This window comes from Anarrhichthys ocellatus, unplaced genomic scaffold (genome assembly GCF_004355925.1).
Source record: "Anarrhichthys ocellatus isolate YVR2014 unplaced genomic scaffold, GSC_Weel_1.0 scaffold14, whole genome shotgun sequence".
NCBI classification, from domain to species: Eukaryota; Metazoa; Chordata; class Actinopteri; order Perciformes; family Anarhichadidae; genus Anarrhichthys; species Anarrhichthys ocellatus.
In genome coordinates, this window is record NW_022280044.1 from 611,026 (window position 1) to 628,604 (window position 17,579).

The window sequence follows — 17,579 nt, forward strand, 5'->3', positions numbered from 1 at the left end:
GCAAAATATGCAAACTCTTCACTCATCTATTCATCTTATTTCTAATATAATTAACATTTCATCTCCTCTAATAAACACATTAACATGAGACACTTAATTAGAGCTATAATGGCTCCTCTCAGACGCTCTCACATACAACACCAAGGAAATGTTTCTGTGGCTGTAATTCATTAGAAGCCGAGGCAATCAATAGTTTAAAATTAGACGTGTGCACATCAATCTGCCCTCGGTATTTTAACGATGTTAAAGCTCCGAGTGAGCAACGACTATAGCTACCGACTCAATATATGGCATATATATTATTTAAAAATCAGCACTACATCATGCTTTAAGGATCCTACTGGAAGCTACACAAGCAACAGCTGAGTGTGTTGTTCAGGGACAGACAGGACATGACAGGTTATTTCCAAGCATTAATGGAAATTATTGATTCAATATCTATGATTCAATTCTGATCCAATTCCTCCTGAGCCAGCAGGTCAACCTGGCAACCGGGTATGGATTTCCACCTCCAAATGGCTTTAATTATTTCATTTTAAAATGTTCTTTTGAAAACAGGCTTCAGAACCATATAAAATCAGATACTGTAATGTACAGTAGCAAGAGGGTGGGTGAGCCATATTGTAGATGCTGAACACTTATCATTAGACTGTAGTTAAAGTGTTCGGCATTTAATGCATTTGTCATCAAAGCGCATGCCGGTTTACTTTACAAGAAAACAGCAGCAGCCAATTCTACAGATGAAATCCTGTTTTCTGGCAGAAGATGATACTGTTGTGCTCTGCCGTCTTGTAATATACATTTAAACTAACGTACAGATTTAATTCTCTTTGGGACAATTGAGGCTATCATCAAAACACATTAAAATACTCTAGAATGGTACTATTAGGATGAATCGCCCATAAAGGAGATCTCTTTCTCTGCTGCAAAATTCTGAGGCTACGCAGCCCTAAATTTAGATGAAATGGTTTCCAGGACATTCGACTACTGTACAATCAGAATACACATCCGAGCAGATCAAAAACACATGGGTTTTAAATGATGTCAGCCAGTTAAAAAGTCAAGATTTTGTATAGAACTCGACAACTGTTCGCTGCACCAAAGATCACACGTACACAAGATAAATGATTTCAGTCAGAAATGTATTAAATTAATCACTTTAACAAGCACAATTTACAGTCAAAAACAGGCTATGGTCCATTAGTGCCTTAGACAAGCAAGTAATTAATACATTAGTCATTTATAACACACAAGGGCAGGATTCTTTAAAAACTGCAGTTCAGTAACAACACCTTTAATTTTTATCAGACATGAGACATTTAGCTGTACAAGAGACTATGCATTATGTCCCTCATAACTTTAGAGAGGCATGAGGAAGTTTATTATTTGTCATTTGCACTGCCTCAGAGAGGTCTGTGTACAGCTAGCATGCCTTTCATGTGAGAGATAGACACATTAAGTCCACATCTGCCACATACAGATCGTTTTACGTTTGAGAAATAGCTCCTTTGCTGCTTTTTCAGATCCTGTAAAAAACAAGGACCAATCCCATGACGGGATTCTAATATGAAGATCTGAAAAATCAGAGCTGCGGTGCTAAATGTCACAGTACTTATTTATTAACCTACAAAAGACGGTGTGCATTTAAAACCAGATTAACCTGTCTCTATTAGAGGCAAGGGGTGCATTAAGGGGTCTGCAGCTTCTCTGTATTCAAGCTACAGCTCAGCCAAGAGAGAATCTCCCACAGCAATTCCTTCATGCCTTTAGAGTAAAGGGAAACCACTGAGGTCACAAATGGCAATCACAGCACACTTAAATCCATGTAGCGTTAAAAAACACATAAATATCTTATCCGGAAAACACTGTTAGATGGTCCACAGTATAATACCTGGGCAAAACACACTTAAAGATGGAGCTTTCAATTTGCCCCAGCATTATCTGAATCCAATAAATAAAAACGCATCGAGGTGAGCTGCAACAAAGAAATAGGTTACATCATTGTCATAACTTCATTTAAAACGATGCAAAGTGAGGGGTCTGAAGTATAGAATCCACACATTGATTCTTTGAAACACTTCAAAAATCACCTACAGACAAAATGTGTTGGTGTTGAACAGACGCGACTGTCAACAGGTAATCAATAGAGAACATGATTTAAATCAATTGTACATTTTGTAAACTGGATTTGATTTAGGAAACAAACCACCCACAACATGTTGGGGGGAGAGAGGGATGGATGGGGGGGGTCCCATCTCCAAAGAGTCGTCCATTTTGTTGCATATTGTCATTTGAGCCGGAGTTCTTTTAGCGGACACATTTTTACAGTCCATTAGAGCGAGGAGCGAGAATGAGAAGATTATCTTCCAGATCAAATTTTAGACAATTGAGGTATCAAACTACCAATTGTTTCCCATTTCTAGGAGGTAAAAAAAGTCCAATTCCTGGAAGAAATAATAGGACACTGCTTTTTTTCCCCACGGTGGCTGGAATGTTGACCACATTGAGCCCCTTGTCCCAAAGAGCTCGTGGACCCCTCTTCTCACATGGTGAAAGCAGAGGCTAAGGGGGGATCTGTGCATTATCATACGGAACAGGGGCAGAGGGCAGCTACACACTGTACCGGACCATGGAGAAATTCTTCATGGCGCTGTCCAGTGCCACACCAGCCCCCTGCATGTCGTACCTGTGGGCAACACCAAGTGTCAGAATGAGTTCCTTTGTAAACGCAACATGTTCTCACTGCATCGGTATTAGTTCACAGGCTTCACAGGCTAACTCACTCCATGCTCACCAGTCACAAGTGGAGACAGTGTAGTAGACGGGCAGCTGGGGGGAGCTGGAGAGGCAGCTGAACTCCTCCAGGCCACACACTCCCATGTTGGGGAAGCAGAGCCAGTCTCCCACACTGAGCTCAGGCAGCAGGCAGCGCTCCACAACCTGGTCCAGCTGGTCCAGTGACGGGCCCCACAGGCTGCTGGGAAACACCTCCTCCTCAGCACACAGCGCATGCTGCAGAGAGGAAACAATCAGAAGTGTTACTGAAAAAAACAACTATATTACAGTTTGCAACTGAAGAAAATAAAAGATGCATCGTTATTTGCAAACTGTATTCCTGTAGTTGACAAAAGATCTTATTCTTGATATCCCAAACATGCTTATTAGCTAGCAAGCAAGCTCAAACTGGATAGCCATTAGCAACTGTTAGTTAGCATCAGGGGTTGAGTTCTGATCTGGTACGGAGAAGTGGGTCACCAGTAATCTTTTCGACACACTTTGAAAGAACACTATGTTTAAATACCTCAGCTTTGTATTGTGTAAATCCAGAACCAATGTAGAGTCTTTATATAGGTCGATATGATTCAATATCTATGACTCAATTCGGATCCAGCGTCCTTAAGTACTCATACTGCATGACGCCCTCTTCCTATTCAACTAGCGCTGCTCTCAAATTCTTCATTCAGTCCTGAACGGGGTCGACTCTCGTGGGTGGAGGTCTACTAACCTTGTGCACTGACGGGGCAGCGATGCAGTTTCCCAGCAGCTTGCGGCTGAATGGGCCATAAACACCCTCATTCATGTAGTACAGGAACTCTGCATCTTCATTGTTCACACCTGTGTGAATGCAGTGATGTCAGAAATATAGAACATGGGGTATTATCTAGCAATGGAGGACTTGACCACTGATGGTTTTGCTGCGATTATGCAACAGAAATCTTGACACAACAAATATGAGAACACAAACCATTCTGTGTTTTCTAAATCTCACAGTCAGAGTCCAGAGACAGATGTATGACAGTCAGAATTAACTGATTTACAGAGGATTAAGACATCCTCAGAGAAGTAAGTAACTCACCTTTAGTGAGGCTGTCCCAGTGACGGTTCATCACCTTTTTGCCGATCACGTTGACAGCCAGACTGAACGCCGTGGCCACGTAGAAGCTGCCTGGCTGGGCCAACACTTGCACACCGGACAGCGGGGGGAAGTAAGCATCTAGCAGCGGTCTGACTGCAGACTCAACCTGCACACACACACACACAGTTACAGTAAATATGCATTCAGAGGGTGTTTCCAAATAAAAACAAAACATGTGCAAGAACTTAGCTATAAGCTACCTAGCCTAGCTAGATGAATGAAAAGTAATTTGGGTAAACAATAATATGTTGATGGCCAAAGAGAATAAAGTAGCCTGAAATGGTGTAATCTATCCAAGTGTTGTATTTTCACTTGTGTGTTCATCAGTTATGTTTTATGTTTCAGGCCTCTTCTTTGCTGCACATGTACATAGCTATTTGACAGTCTGATTATTGCATCCCCAAAATATGTTTACCGTACCTGTTTGAGCTGAACCTCCGAGCCAGTAAATCCACCACCAATGTCCAGGATGTTCATGTTGAAGCCCAGATCCAACTGAACAGAAACAGCAAACAATCAGTTGTTACCCTCAATGAAAAATAACGTATAATGGATAAAACGGCTTTTAGGTAATCAGAAAGTCTTGAGTTGACACATATCTTCTGAATTCCTGCAAACTATTCATTTTATGTTTATATATTTTCCAGAAAGTACGTACCCCCATGTCAAACACAACGCGGGCATCCGACAGTGCATGGGTGTAGGCCTGTTGCAGGTCTTGGCAGGAGCTGGGGATGTGAAAAGTCACCCCCACCACCTGGACTCCAAGTTCCTTGGCTGCTTCCAGCAGGTGCCGGCAGCTCTTCAGAGAAAAGCCAAAGGCCATGCTGGTTTCAGCTGCGTGGGCCTCGGTGGTCAACTGCAGCAGCAATCTACAAGATACAAAACATGAATGAAACATCCATCTCGGCAAAGTAAGTTGGTTTTTGACACGAACAACGACTTTCCCAATCTTGTGTTAATTGTCAGCATTTGTTAACCTAATGTTGGATTAACATCAGATTGACACAGTCTTCAGTTTTGCAGAAATTCACAAGGATTAATAAGTAGCTCCAGGATTGGATCACTTACTTTGCACCAGGGTGCAGGCGTGAAATCTTTGACAACTCAGCCTCATTTTCGCATACGAGATGTTGGATGTTGTTCTTGGCTGCGTGCTTGATGTGTGCCAGCTGCTTGCAAACGCCTGACAGAATGATGTTTTCTGGTGGCACGCCGTGCTCCAGCACCAGGCTTACTTCAGTCTACAGGAAAGAGGACACATGTTAGAGAAACTAACGCTACGAAGTCTAAAAGTGCCATCAAAACAAGCAAAAGGGTACTACGTGTGTTGCAGTCATCCACTGACTAGTAATCAATTGAGTGCTGATAATGTAATTGCCCCTAAATGTCATGTGCTTGCATAAGAGGATGCAGTTTGAAAAAAATAAAATAAAATAAAGCTACCTGAATTTGACTCTTTAAAGTTTACCTTGTTGGCACAAATGAAGCCCAGGCCCAAGGAGGCCAGCACCTCGATGACTGCAGGGCTGCTGTTGCACTGGACTGGGTAGTAGGGCTGCAGCCGTGGCACTGCACTCTGCCAGCACACATGCTGCCGCATCAGAGCGCCGAGGTCTCCCACCACAAACGCACTCTTCTCCACCTGGGAACACAAGAAGGTGAAGGCTGCACTGAGTACAAATAGCAACTAAAATCATACCAATCATCAAGGGGAAAAAAACACAAACACGCTCAGTGCTAATGACAGTGTTATTAAAGCAATTTGAAGCATTTTTGAAATTTCCCATAACTGAAGCCATTAAAAGGGCACGCAAGCTGAACTGACCAGGGCCTGCTCACAGATGTGTCCGTCAATGACATCGTCAAGGGTCACTCCTCCCTCCAGGAGTTCAACGATGTAGCTGGGTTTGTCAACGAATCCTTTCATCTCAACCGTATTCCGCTAAGCCGACAATCATAAAGAACAGATAAGCAAGTCAAGGGGTCACGACTGAGCCAATGGGGTCCTGCCGGTATGCAACAAACTGGAAAAGGAGGGGGAGAGAAAAGATAAACATGACTTTCTACCTGGATGCATTTCCATGTTTAAAATCAACAGCTACACTGTACAGTAAGTCTGTTGTGCTTTTGGACACACATATCCTATTATCTGTGTTTTATCACCCATGCATTTTTTCTTATATAATTAGTAAATGTGTAAAATCCAGACACCTTATTGAGCTTCTACCTTAATCTATTGACTTTCTCAAAAACACACAAACGTGTGTTCACTCACATCATGGCCTGTGTGCCTAATTCCACCCCAGAACACAATGCTCCTGGACTTTGTTACCGGTGTATATGCATGTATGTGCAAGCCAACATGCGTCTTGGTTGTGTACAAGAGACACCGAGAGTCACTCACATGGACAAGTCAGGAGATGGACCTGTCCCGCTATCAGCTAGGATCCCAAGGTGGCTCAGCGTTGAAGTCAAAGTGCTCCCGGTAGAGAGCCGCCCCTAGGCCCCCTGGGTAGCGCTCATACACCTGTGCAGAGACAGGGGAGCCCTGAGGGACAAACACACATAACGCATATGAATACATAGGAAGAACCGTGTGTTTATCACAAGCTAAAAATCACATGAAATGTAATGTCCTTAGCTCGTCTTACTCACTACAAACTTCCCCGCTACTCTCTACGGGTTTGTTGTGATGATTTCACCGGCACTATCGCTCCATGAAGCAACTCTCGCGCCGGGTTACGTGGCTTCTGTATTTAACCCAATAAACACCCAGTGTAACAACCCTGACTATGAATACTATCTCAGCCTGCTGTTTGTAACTCACTATTAGTCCACAGCGTGCAGTAATTGTCTATTAATAAAACACGCGAGTGTGTTGTGATAATAAATATGGACATAACTTGACCAATTCAATATTTGTATTGCAATGCGTCAACATAAACAAACACGAAACCCTATACTTGTTATTAATATTTACACGTAGCACGTAAGAGTACGGCTGTATTTAACATAGGAAACATAATCGCGAGGAGACGCGGCTGAGACGCGATTGGCAGCTAGAGAGCACGTCGAAGGAAGAAGCTCATGTTAGCGCCGCATTTTGTTAATAACAGCCAAATAAACACCAACACCGGCACTAAACTGGAATACACTATACACTACAGGTGCTAAGATCGCGTGCTGTTTGCTAATATCTTTAAATGTAAGGTTATTACATTTCATAAACACAGAATCCAATGAATCGGTGTGTCCTGTGTGGCTAGGAGGCAGAACGACCAGCCCGCCATGTTACGTCCGCCTGCTGAATACAAGAAACTCAACACAAGTATTACGCGTTACTTACGTGAGATAACGGCCAGAATGTTTTGGAAAATCGTCTTCTCTTTTTCGGCGGAATTTTTAAAGAGTAGTGGGCACAACGATACAGGAAAGAAAGAGGGCGGTTTGTGCCATATGTCTGGATGACGGACGAGCGTTGAGCGGTGTCTTCTCTGTCGGTTGATGGGTGGAGGACGACTGGAGCCGAGTCAGTGGAGGAAGTGGGGAGAGTGATCAACCGCCATGGGCGGGGCCTAACGTTCAGTTCCACCAATGAGCTCCCTGCATTTTTAAGAGCGTACCAAATATGTATTTCCGAAGATCTCACAGGCCGCCGTAGGTCTGTAATGTTTGTTCAGGTTACATAACCGTAAGGTTTCCGTAGATGGCCACTCGTTTCAGTCAATCAGACCCTTTCTCTTGTTGTCGTGGGACAATTCAGAGATAGAGAGAAGAGAGTTATATTTTTTTGTTTGAAGGATAGCTGAGAAGCTGTTGGTCTGGTAACAACTAATGGGTATCCAAATAATTAACAACAAACTACTATATATGAATAAAAGACACAAGTTCTTCCAACACTCTATAGAATAGATACACAATTGTAAGATTTATCAGTGTGTACAAAACATAAAACAATTTAACATAAGAAGCAGTTTAATGTTACAGCTAGTTAAGATGGAGCTTATTTGAACTACTTTATTTACAGTTGGATAGTTTAATATTTAGCCCTACATCACATTTTAAAAATGTATTATATGTTTTAATTAAATATTAACACGACTAAGAAGTGTTTGAATACATTTGGGCATTCATAGATGTTGTATTTTCCTTGTTTAATCTTCTTTCCAAGTCTGTCTGAGAATGCAAAATATGGCATTGTTTTAAGTCACATGCTGTCAATAACCGTTTCCTCTCTGATAACATGGCCCTACATCCACCATGATGTTAAGTCTATGAGTTATGAAGAGCTTTTCATCGACATCTTTACATGTAGTGAATACAAAGGCATGTTTTCATTTTCAACCCTAACCCTTTTTTTTTTCAGACAGCATTTATGAGCATTGGCGACAGTTGTGAGTGCATTTCGGCCTTATGGCTGCAAAGTTATGAGGTCGAGAAAGTCAGTGTGTCAAAAGCCTTCAAATTGCAACAATCTCAGTTAATTACATGTTTTTATGGTTTTTACAACCATGCCGAACTCAGCCATACATCTTTCTCTGGATCTGTATGGAGATTTGATTGATTTAAAAACACTCATAAACTTTTACAACACAGTAACGACAAAACATACAAAATATATTGTTGTTTAGGTTGTGGAAGTTTTGTTCGTGCTCATGGAATCTGGGGGATTATTAAGATTCAAAAGCTGTCTGAATATTTTGTTGATCCATCCTGAAGAAAAATTTTGTCAACTGTGATAATTTAATGTTTCGTGCACATCCGTTTAATGGGAAAAAATTAACTTTGAGGAATTTATCTCATAAAGCATGGTGGTCAGGAGTTCAGTGCAGCAGTGAATGAAAATCTCAGCCTGCAGCCACCTTAGTCATATGACTTGTATTTCTGTGACACTGGAGCAACTCGCTGCATAGCTGTTTGGCTCTCTTATGGCTCTTATCTTTGTTTTATGACAGTTACTCTGAGGGACACTGTGTTCAGAAAACAATGTGGCCTAGAAAACCGTGGAGTCTAAACAACAAGGAAATTCCTATATGAAAGCACTCTGACACAGATATTTACAGAGACATAGTGAATTGACTAAATGGATTCATGCTCATGGCCCTGCGGTATATATTACAGGAATAGACAATCAATTACCATACAGTTCACAGTTATGAGATACACAACATATATATTGATATATATATTAGTCCAAATACTAACATGGATTTTGCATTCTTTCCATTGGATTATGACCTCACAATTAAAGTTATCAAGAAAAAATGAAAAATGAAAGCTCTGATAGTTATTTAAATGGGTATATTGCTGTTTCCTTTAATATATTCAACGATGCAACAACGTTTAAAGTAAAGTAAAAAGAAAAAGTTAACTAAGTGCTTCAAGGTTCACAACAGGAAATTTGATTTTATGCTTCAGTTCTGCTGACTTCAGTTAAATGCCTTGACTGTCAACAGGAAGGAAACTCAATTTGCAGCAAGAAGTACAATTTATAAACAGCTGCATGAATAATCAATTCACTATACCCCCAGCATACAGTTCCAAAATTAAAACTTTTTCCAAACTACGAATAATCCTTTTGTTACAAGAGATGCTCGATAAGCTGGGCAGATATATCCACCAGTATCAGCTCATGTTGGTATCTGTCTGTATGACATCTGATAAATAACAAGAAAATATCATAAAGAAATCCCCAAAACATTTTGTCGCCATTACATAGTTTGTGATCTAGGAAGTACTGACTATTAATAACTACTATAAACTACTAATAACTATTTATACATTTTTAAATGTCCTGCATTGTACATAATTGTATGCTGTTTACAATAGGCCTATTTTACAGCACACATGTGGGAAATAACTTTAATTGTATCATTTACACATGTGGTTTTGATGCTATACTTTGACATGTTTTCCATGAACAATTGCTATTCTTAAAAAAAGGTCTGCTGATATACCGTCATTTTTATCTCTCAAATATTATTATAACTAATGAATAAAGAAATATTATTATACTAATTGGTGTCAGTCTAAAAATCCAACATTGGCCAGTCTCTTGTATAATAGTGGTTTTAACCCTAACTATAGTGAAAACACTTTTAACCCATTGACAGATGGACATGTAGGATCATTTATTTAATTTCATAATAATGGACAGAGATTGTTGAGAAATTAAAAACAGCTGAATCAGTTCATGATCAGTCAACTCCACTAAAACTGTTAAAACAGTGACACGTAAAGGCTGGAACTATTAACTAATGTGTTAGATACATCTTACCAGAAGAGGGCGACACTGAGTGATACTGACTGAGCTGTCAAGACAAACACACATGCTGCCTTTAATGACTATCGAAAATACTATCATTACTTTGTAACCAAAAAATGAAGCAGCTGAAAATAATCTAAATTTCTTGGATTGTGATATGACTAAACAAAGTGGAGTGCAAGTAATCTAATAACATGTGGTAATACTTATCTTAACAATATTAAGCTGACAAATTAGGTCTCAGAAAACTCCATCTAGCCACTTCTGTACATGATTAACAGGAGCATCTACAACCAAATTAATTTGTACTAGGCCTACTACCATTTTTTTTGTAATGGCAGAGACTTCTTGTATACAGTATATATATATATATATATACTTATATACAGTCTATGGGCGGGACTTGTCAACCATTTATCCAGGACTTATCCATTTCAGATGTGGAGTTCAGGTGAACCTTTGCAGATATGTTTTTTTTATTGTATTTTCTAAAATCAAATCACAGTTTTCGTGCCTTCCACTACGTGGACAACACATGCTATTTCTGTTTTTATATTCTTACAAGGACTTGTCGGTCACGTGGAGGCAGTCCAGCGCGCAGCAGCCTTTGCGCAGACGCACAACACTGATCAGCTGACTGTGAGTGAGATGCTATGTTGATGCACCTTTGAGTCGAAAAGCTGTTATTATCTGCGCCATGTATGGGAAGCTGCGTCTGTCCAACTGAATTGCACCGCGTGGACCAAATACTAAAGCCATAAACATACCGGTAAGTACGGAAATATACCGATTCATGACGTCGTGACAACGTGAGAGACTGCGATGCAAACAAGCTCGTGTCAGCAGCGAGCTAACACTGAATTTAAACGCACATGAAGCAGGTGCACTTTGCTCATTAACAGTGATTTAGAGTGAGGATGGTTAACGAATCCAACCTAAAGAGCAGCAGCCCTCAGTCACGTGTTGTTGATGGTGTTTAATTAAGAGGGTCAGTATTTAGCATGTCCTCTGCAGAGCAGGAACTGATCATATGACTGTCAATCAGCAGACATGGAGACCAGTCGCTTCTGAGTTTTACTAATGCAATCAACCTGTGTGTGTGTGTGTGTGTGTGTGTGTGTGTGTGTGTGTGTGTGTGTAGTGACTGTATTACAATCATGGGGATATGTGAGGAAGTTAATGAATCAGAAGCAAAATAGATGTCAAAAGAGGAACAAACATCTTAATATGATTCATGATACTCTCACAGCTGCGAATCCGTCCTCTATACGATGATGGAAAAGTACTCATACCCTTTACTAGCATGTGAAAATACTCAGCTCAAAGTATAAGTCATGCAGTACAGTAAACATTTACTTAAGGATAGGTACCAAAGTATTATCAGCTAAATAAACTTGAATATCAAAAGTATAAGTTCTCATTATGCAACATTACAGTATCTCATATTATTGGACAAGTAACACGTAAGCAGCTTTAAATGTTGTAGCAGTTTGAAGAGGAGCCGATTTCAACTACTTTGATTAGTTTAATGTGTGCCCAGGCATCATTTTTATATGTTGATCATGTGTTTTGGTTACAAATCTCAACATCCAAAATAACTGGGAACAAATGTCAGACACGTGTGGTGGAGTAAAAAGTACAATATTTTTCTCTGAAATGTAGCGGAGTGGAAGTATTCTGGATAAAATCTTTTATCACTCCAAATGTCATTTTGTTTTTCACGTGTCATGTTATTAGGTTATTTTGATTCCATAATATTTGTGGAAAATCAGTGGAGAAACTGTAAATATTACCTAACACGGATTTGTGTTTTCGGTCAATCCAGCAAATCGAATGCCTTACAAATCAAAGAACTTCATGGTTTTAATTCAAAAATCATTGAAATAAGTGTCTTTATACATTTCCCACAATACACCCAAAGCTGTTCAAGGAATATCTACCATGCTATAAATGATAATAGCAACAGAACAGCAGCCCTGGATCAAATCACAGAGCTCTACTGATGCTCGTTCTCTCTCTTCACCCTCAGTGACTTCCTCACATCAAAGTGGACAAACCTCCTACCAACAGCCATGACAGAATTCTGGTTGATCTCTGCTCCGGGGGAGAAGACGTGCCAGCAGACCTGGGACAAGCTGATGGTGGCCACCACACGCACCAACAACCTCTCCGCGAACAACAAGTTCAACATCCCCGATCTCAAGGTAACACGGCAGTCATGTGTATTCCCCACCAAAGACAATCCACCTCTAAGTACTCTAGTGGAGGTTTTTTGTTCATGTTTTTGTGTGTTTTGCCTCTTTAACAGGTCGGAACACTAGATGTCTTGGTGGGTCTGTCAGATGAACTGGCTAAACTAGACACCTTTGTGGAAAGGTAAACCTCTGTGTGTTAAAAGTCAACTGAAAGAGTTTGTAAAATTCCCTCTCTATCTGTTAGGGAGCAGGAGACAATTTGTCAGATAACCAAATACCACATTGTTGTCATCTGTTGCTTCTCTTGTGTTTGTTCCCCGGGTTTTGTTTCAGTGTGGTGAAGAAGGTCGCTCAGTACATGGCCGATGTCCTGGAGGACAGCCGAGACAAAGTCCAGGAGAACCTACTCGCTAATGGAGGTAATTGCTGTTTAATTTATCATCAGACTGGTGTCCGGACGAACGCTTTTCAGTTGTTAACAGACATAAGTGGAAGGAGGTAGAAAGCAGCATGGAGACTTCAAAGTAAAACCTTATAGGTTCCTGTGTGTTCAGATGTACAACCATACACAGCCATTGGAAATGAAGGTGATTAATGGAGATGACTTTAATCTGTTCTACAGTGGACCTGGTCACCTATATTACCAGGTTTCAGTGGGACATGGCTAAGTATCCAATCAAACAGTCGCTGAAAAACATCTCTGAGATCATCGCCAAGGTAAGAATCTGTCGTAGTTTGATTTTGCCCATTCCTGTGATCCAATGAGAGTTATTATGTATTATGTGTGGTGCAGGAAATTATCCCGTACTGAACTAATTATAGTATCTTTCTATACTTGTTTCGAAATATGGAAAACCATCATAATATGTATTATATATTTATCATAGTTTTACGTGTTGGGGAGTATCGGTACGCTTACTCCTCCTCTTATTGTTAGCAAGCGTCTCAGATAGACAATGACCTAAAGGCCAGAGCTTCAGCCTACAACAACCTGAAGGGAAACCTGCAAAACCTGGAGAGGAAGAATGCGTGAGTTATAAAATAATAATAACATGAATATGCTGTATGTTTTCTGTAATATTGCAGAAGCATTGACTAAAGCCAAATACTGTGGTACTTCTTCAGCTTCATCACAAATTATTAGCTTGTATTTTATCTTTGGTGTGTTTTTAAAGTTAGTCCTCATTTACTATTTACCTTGATGTCAGCATGTACAAATAGCATCCTTGTCCAGCAGTTACAAACAGAAATCACAGAACATATTTTTCTGTTTTCTGAACTGCACGTGTCGTCCTTTAGGGGGAGTTTGTTGACCAGGAGTTTGGCTGACATAGTGAAGAAAGAGGATTTTGTACTGGACTCGGAGTACCTTATTACCATGCTGGTGGTTGTCCCAAAGTAAGTAGGCTTACATCGATATCTACATATTCAATATACGGTGAGGTAAGAGTCCTCATGTCATTGTATGTATGGTAGATTTGATGGAAGATCTCCTCTTACTACAGCTGCATAAAAACAGTCAAGAAACTGTATTTTGTAAAACTATCTATTTTACATTTTTAAAGGTAAGATGGGGGTTAGATGGGGTAGTTGACAGTTATTTAAGAAGACACCCAGTTCATGTAATTTTTAGATGTAGAATACATTGCTGTAATCTTTCCCTTTCCACCCTCACCAGGACAAGTTATGCTGACTGGCAGAAGACGTATGAGACCCTGTCAGAAATGGTTGTGCCACGCTCCACAAAGTAAGCTCGGTGGTTCAGTTAATTTTCTTTGACAGATTTATGATTCACCAAAAGAAGAAGAACATTCAGTTCTGTAACCTATCTGAATTCAAAGCCACAATGAGTAGGTGTTTCTAAAAAAATCTAAACAACTTATAGACTAAAAAGGAAAAATATTTCCTCTCCATCATCACTTATGAGCCACTAGAGGTGTGTGGTGGTGTCTGTATCTGTAGAGACCCGGCCCTCTGCCCGTATTTACTTATTTATTCTCATTTTGCTGTGTTCCGAACATTTCTGGCTATCTATCTTATGCAGCTAGGACTGGGGAAGCTTCTATGTTAAAGCTTAGTTTATGGTCCGGCAAAGGGTTGCGCACACCAGAAAGTAACGTAATTATGTCCTGTGCGTCGTGTGTAAAGGGGCCGCAAGTGGTTACGGCGCTTGGTCTTGCTCCTCTGAATTTTTGTAACTTGGCGCGCAGACCTTTTCAGACGCGACTGTCACAAATAATGAATATGAGATATGACTTTACTGTATAAACAAAGCTATGTGTCATGTCCTCTCCTCCAGGCTGCTGTTTGAGGACAACGACAGCGGTATGTTCAGTGTCACTCTCTTTAGGAAGGCCATAGATGACTTCAAGCACAAGGCCAGAGAAAACAAGTAAATTCATTTTATTTTCCACTTAAGATGTGTTTCAGTTTTTGCCACTTGAGAGATCTTAGTTTTGGATTACAGATTATGTTTCTCTTTTGTGTTTTTGTAATGTTTGTGGAAAATCAACCACAGATAAATGGCAGTAATGATACCTCATTATTGAAATAGGCTACTTATTTGTTAACGCAGGAAAAGGCTTGTTGTGCTCTGAAAATAGACTGCCATTCTATAATAAACACAATTTGCCAGCACTCGACAGTCTCTTCAATTAGCACAACTGAGGGATCTGTGTGTTTAAGTATCATGTGTCCGTTTGTATGTAGACCTGTTTCAGGTGTGCACTTGTGTGTGTGTGTGTTCACTGACAGCTGATTGCCAGCTCTCTGCTCTGTGTCCTGCCCTAGGTATACAGTGCGTGATTTCCAGTATAATGAGGAGGAGCTGAAGGCAGACAAAGAAGAGATGACACGGTTGTCCACTGACAAGAAGAAACAGTTTGTACGGCTGCTGTTTTCTACATAAACTACTTCAAGGAGCTTTCTTACATCGTGGCTGAAAGCCTGAAACCAGTTTAATATAGTTCTGTCATTATGCCTACTGGTAATTCTCAAGGATGATTTAATTAAGAAACATCCAAAAAGGGAATTTCAGCCAGTATATATTTTTTATTAGAAAATATTAAAATGCTGTTTCTCTCCACCCAGGGGCCTTTGGTACGATGGCTGAAAGTGAATTTCAGCGAAGCCTTCATCGCGTGGATTCACATAAAAGCCCTTCGTGTGTTTGTGGAATCAGTTTTGAGGTAAGCAAGTGAAGACCCGGCAGCTTCCATGAAACACCCTCAGTGAAGTTCATCAGTCTGCTACTCTTTGCATACTTTGGTGATCCGTTCACTCGCCCTTTTTTTAATGCAAGATTTGTTTCCTGTGAAAGATAAAAGATGGACTTAAAGACTTCTTGTGTTTCATAGATACGGACTGCCAGTGAACTTCCAGGCCATGCTGCTGCAGCCCAACAAGAAGAACATGAAGAAGCTGAGAGAGGTGCTCTCTGACCTGTACAAACACCTGGACAGCAGCGCTGCGATCATTGATGTGAGTCCCCTTGTCTTTGACAATTTAAGTGGCAAGTAAAATGATTGGAGGAAGGCAGGTCCAGCTCTTTGACATGTAACGGGGTCCTTCGGAAGACTAAGATCATCCCTTGTGTTTGAGCTGCTGACATCTGGTTGTCACTTCAGCACGGAGGGACTAGATTGCCCTTCATGCTGCTATTGGCCTGTTAAACATACACTTTCTAAACTGGACTTGACTCAGCTGCAAACTAATTATTTCAATAAAACAATATAAATTATTACATTGGCAAGCTTCTGGATTGTTTTATTGCCGTTCACTGTTCACCATGCTGAACAAATGGGAAAGCCTTTATGTCCTTGTAAATCTGGTCTTTATTTGCTACACCAAATCATCCTGTTTGGTGTGACAGATATTGCGTCGGTTGTTTCATGTAGGAACTGTTCACTGTTCAGGTTCGTGGAGTATCTTGAGTAACCGGGTCATGATTTCTGGAAAGAGACGTTGCTGTTGAGTTTTTCAAAGATATTTTTTTTGCCGCTTTGAGCACCACAAGCCGCGTGACGGCTAGTTCCATTATAATGGAGATGAGGCAGACATCTCTTCAGCCGATATCTCCAACACTCGGCAACCCGCACAAAACAATCTAGATCGATATATATCACTGCAAATATTAAGAAAAATTTGTATTTTTGAGACAAGACCACACCACGTATATAGTAAAAAAAAAAAACCATTACAACGGTATCATTAAACTCTAATGGGAACTTACCGTATTGATACAAACAATGTGTGTGTGATTATTTTGTCTAACTGTGTCTCTATTGTGCGTGCAGGCTGCTATGGACATCCCAGGGCTGAACTTGAGCCAGCAGGAGTACTACCCCTATGTTTACTACAAGATCGACTGCAACCTGCTGGACTTCAAAGTCTAGATACACTTCCATCATCATCTCATTCTCTGTGCCGTGGTATTCCGATGTGACATGCTCACATCCCCAAGCTCTCATTTATTTCCACCCTGTTTTTCTTGTTTTCATTGCCATCCTCTCTTCCTCTCTGATGCTCCCGGTACATTCCTGGGTCCATATTGAGCAAGTTGTTGAACTTCTGTTCTAATATACGTGACAAATATGGGCCGTCTTCTTTATTCTTTTTCACTTCCTCTTTGTACAATGATGTAAAAGTGAATAGCTCCCCAGGTGACACCCACCAAACATTCCCCATCAAAGGACATACATTTGCTCTCTCCTGTCAGTCTACTTTATTAAAAGCAACAAAAACGGTACATATGTGGGGAAAATGGGGAGAAATATATATGTATGTTAAATATAGTATTTATTTAAAGCCTCTAAAATCAGTGAATATGTTTTTGTTTTGTTCTGTTTTTGAAAGTGATGTTTTAGCTTCATGTCAGGAATGTCTGTGACAAGTAGATGTTGACCATTGTTCCCCTCCAATAAAGCTGTAATCCTGTGAAACACTGAGATGGATCATTTTACGGTGTTGTATGTTTGCTGATTGTATGCTCCTATAATTTCTGTATATTAAGCAGTTTGAGAAAAACAATGATGGGTCTATGTGCAAATACTGTATTGTCTTTATAACTGAGAATGACCCCACATATTTAAAATAAATGTGAAAAATAAATACTCTATGTGAAATATAATTGGCTCACTGTCCTTTTTAACTGCAGAATAAAGTTTATAAATATCCTCAGGCTGATATTAACTAACATCAG

At 40.3% G+C, this 17,579-nt stretch overlaps 2 protein-coding genes across 5 annotated transcripts; one reads left to right on the plus strand and one right to left on the minus strand.

Annotated features, from left to right (window-relative positions):
- Positions 1–1,125: 1,125 nt before the first annotated feature.
- On the minus strand, positions 1,126–7,433 carry azin1b (antizyme inhibitor 1b). Of its 4 annotated transcripts, none has more exons than XM_031853858.1 (11): positions 7,266–7,433; positions 6,324–6,467; positions 5,745–5,861; positions 5,388–5,561; positions 4,988–5,160; positions 4,575–4,788; positions 4,337–4,411; positions 3,857–4,022; positions 3,506–3,615; positions 2,795–3,012; positions 1,126–2,686 (listed from the first exon to the last, which is right to left on the minus strand). In XM_031853858.1, the coding sequence occupies exons 3-11, from the start codon at positions 5,844–5,846 to the stop codon at positions 2,611–2,613; spliced, it is 1,308 nt and encodes a 435-aa protein (XP_031709718.1). In that variant the 5' UTR covers positions 5,847–5,861; positions 6,324–6,467; positions 7,266–7,433; the 3' UTR covers positions 1,126–2,610. The 4 variants fall into 4 exon arrangements, with proteins under 4 accessions (XP_031709718.1, XP_031709720.1, XP_031709719.1 ...); XM_031853860.1 differs by having other exon boundaries at positions 2,795–2,977; positions 3,555–3,615; positions 5,745–5,943; XM_031853859.1 differs by having other exon boundaries at positions 2,795–2,980; positions 3,555–3,615; positions 5,745–5,943.
- Positions 7,434–10,790: 3,357 nt separating this feature from the next.
- Positions 10,791–17,507, plus strand: LOC116386990 (V-type proton ATPase subunit C 1-A). The gene is made up of 13 exons (XM_031853634.1): positions 10,791–10,953; positions 12,214–12,388; positions 12,493–12,560; positions 12,713–12,798; positions 13,002–13,096; positions 13,317–13,408; positions 13,679–13,777; positions 14,058–14,126; positions 14,679–14,771; positions 15,170–15,263; positions 15,470–15,567; positions 15,736–15,859; positions 16,675–17,507. The coding sequence occupies exons 2-13, from the start codon at positions 12,257–12,259 to the stop codon at positions 16,771–16,773; spliced, it is 1,149 nt and encodes a 382-aa protein (XP_031709494.1). The 5' UTR covers positions 10,791–10,953; positions 12,214–12,256; the 3' UTR covers positions 16,774–17,507.
- The last annotated feature ends 72 nt before the right edge of the window (positions 17,508–17,579 follow it).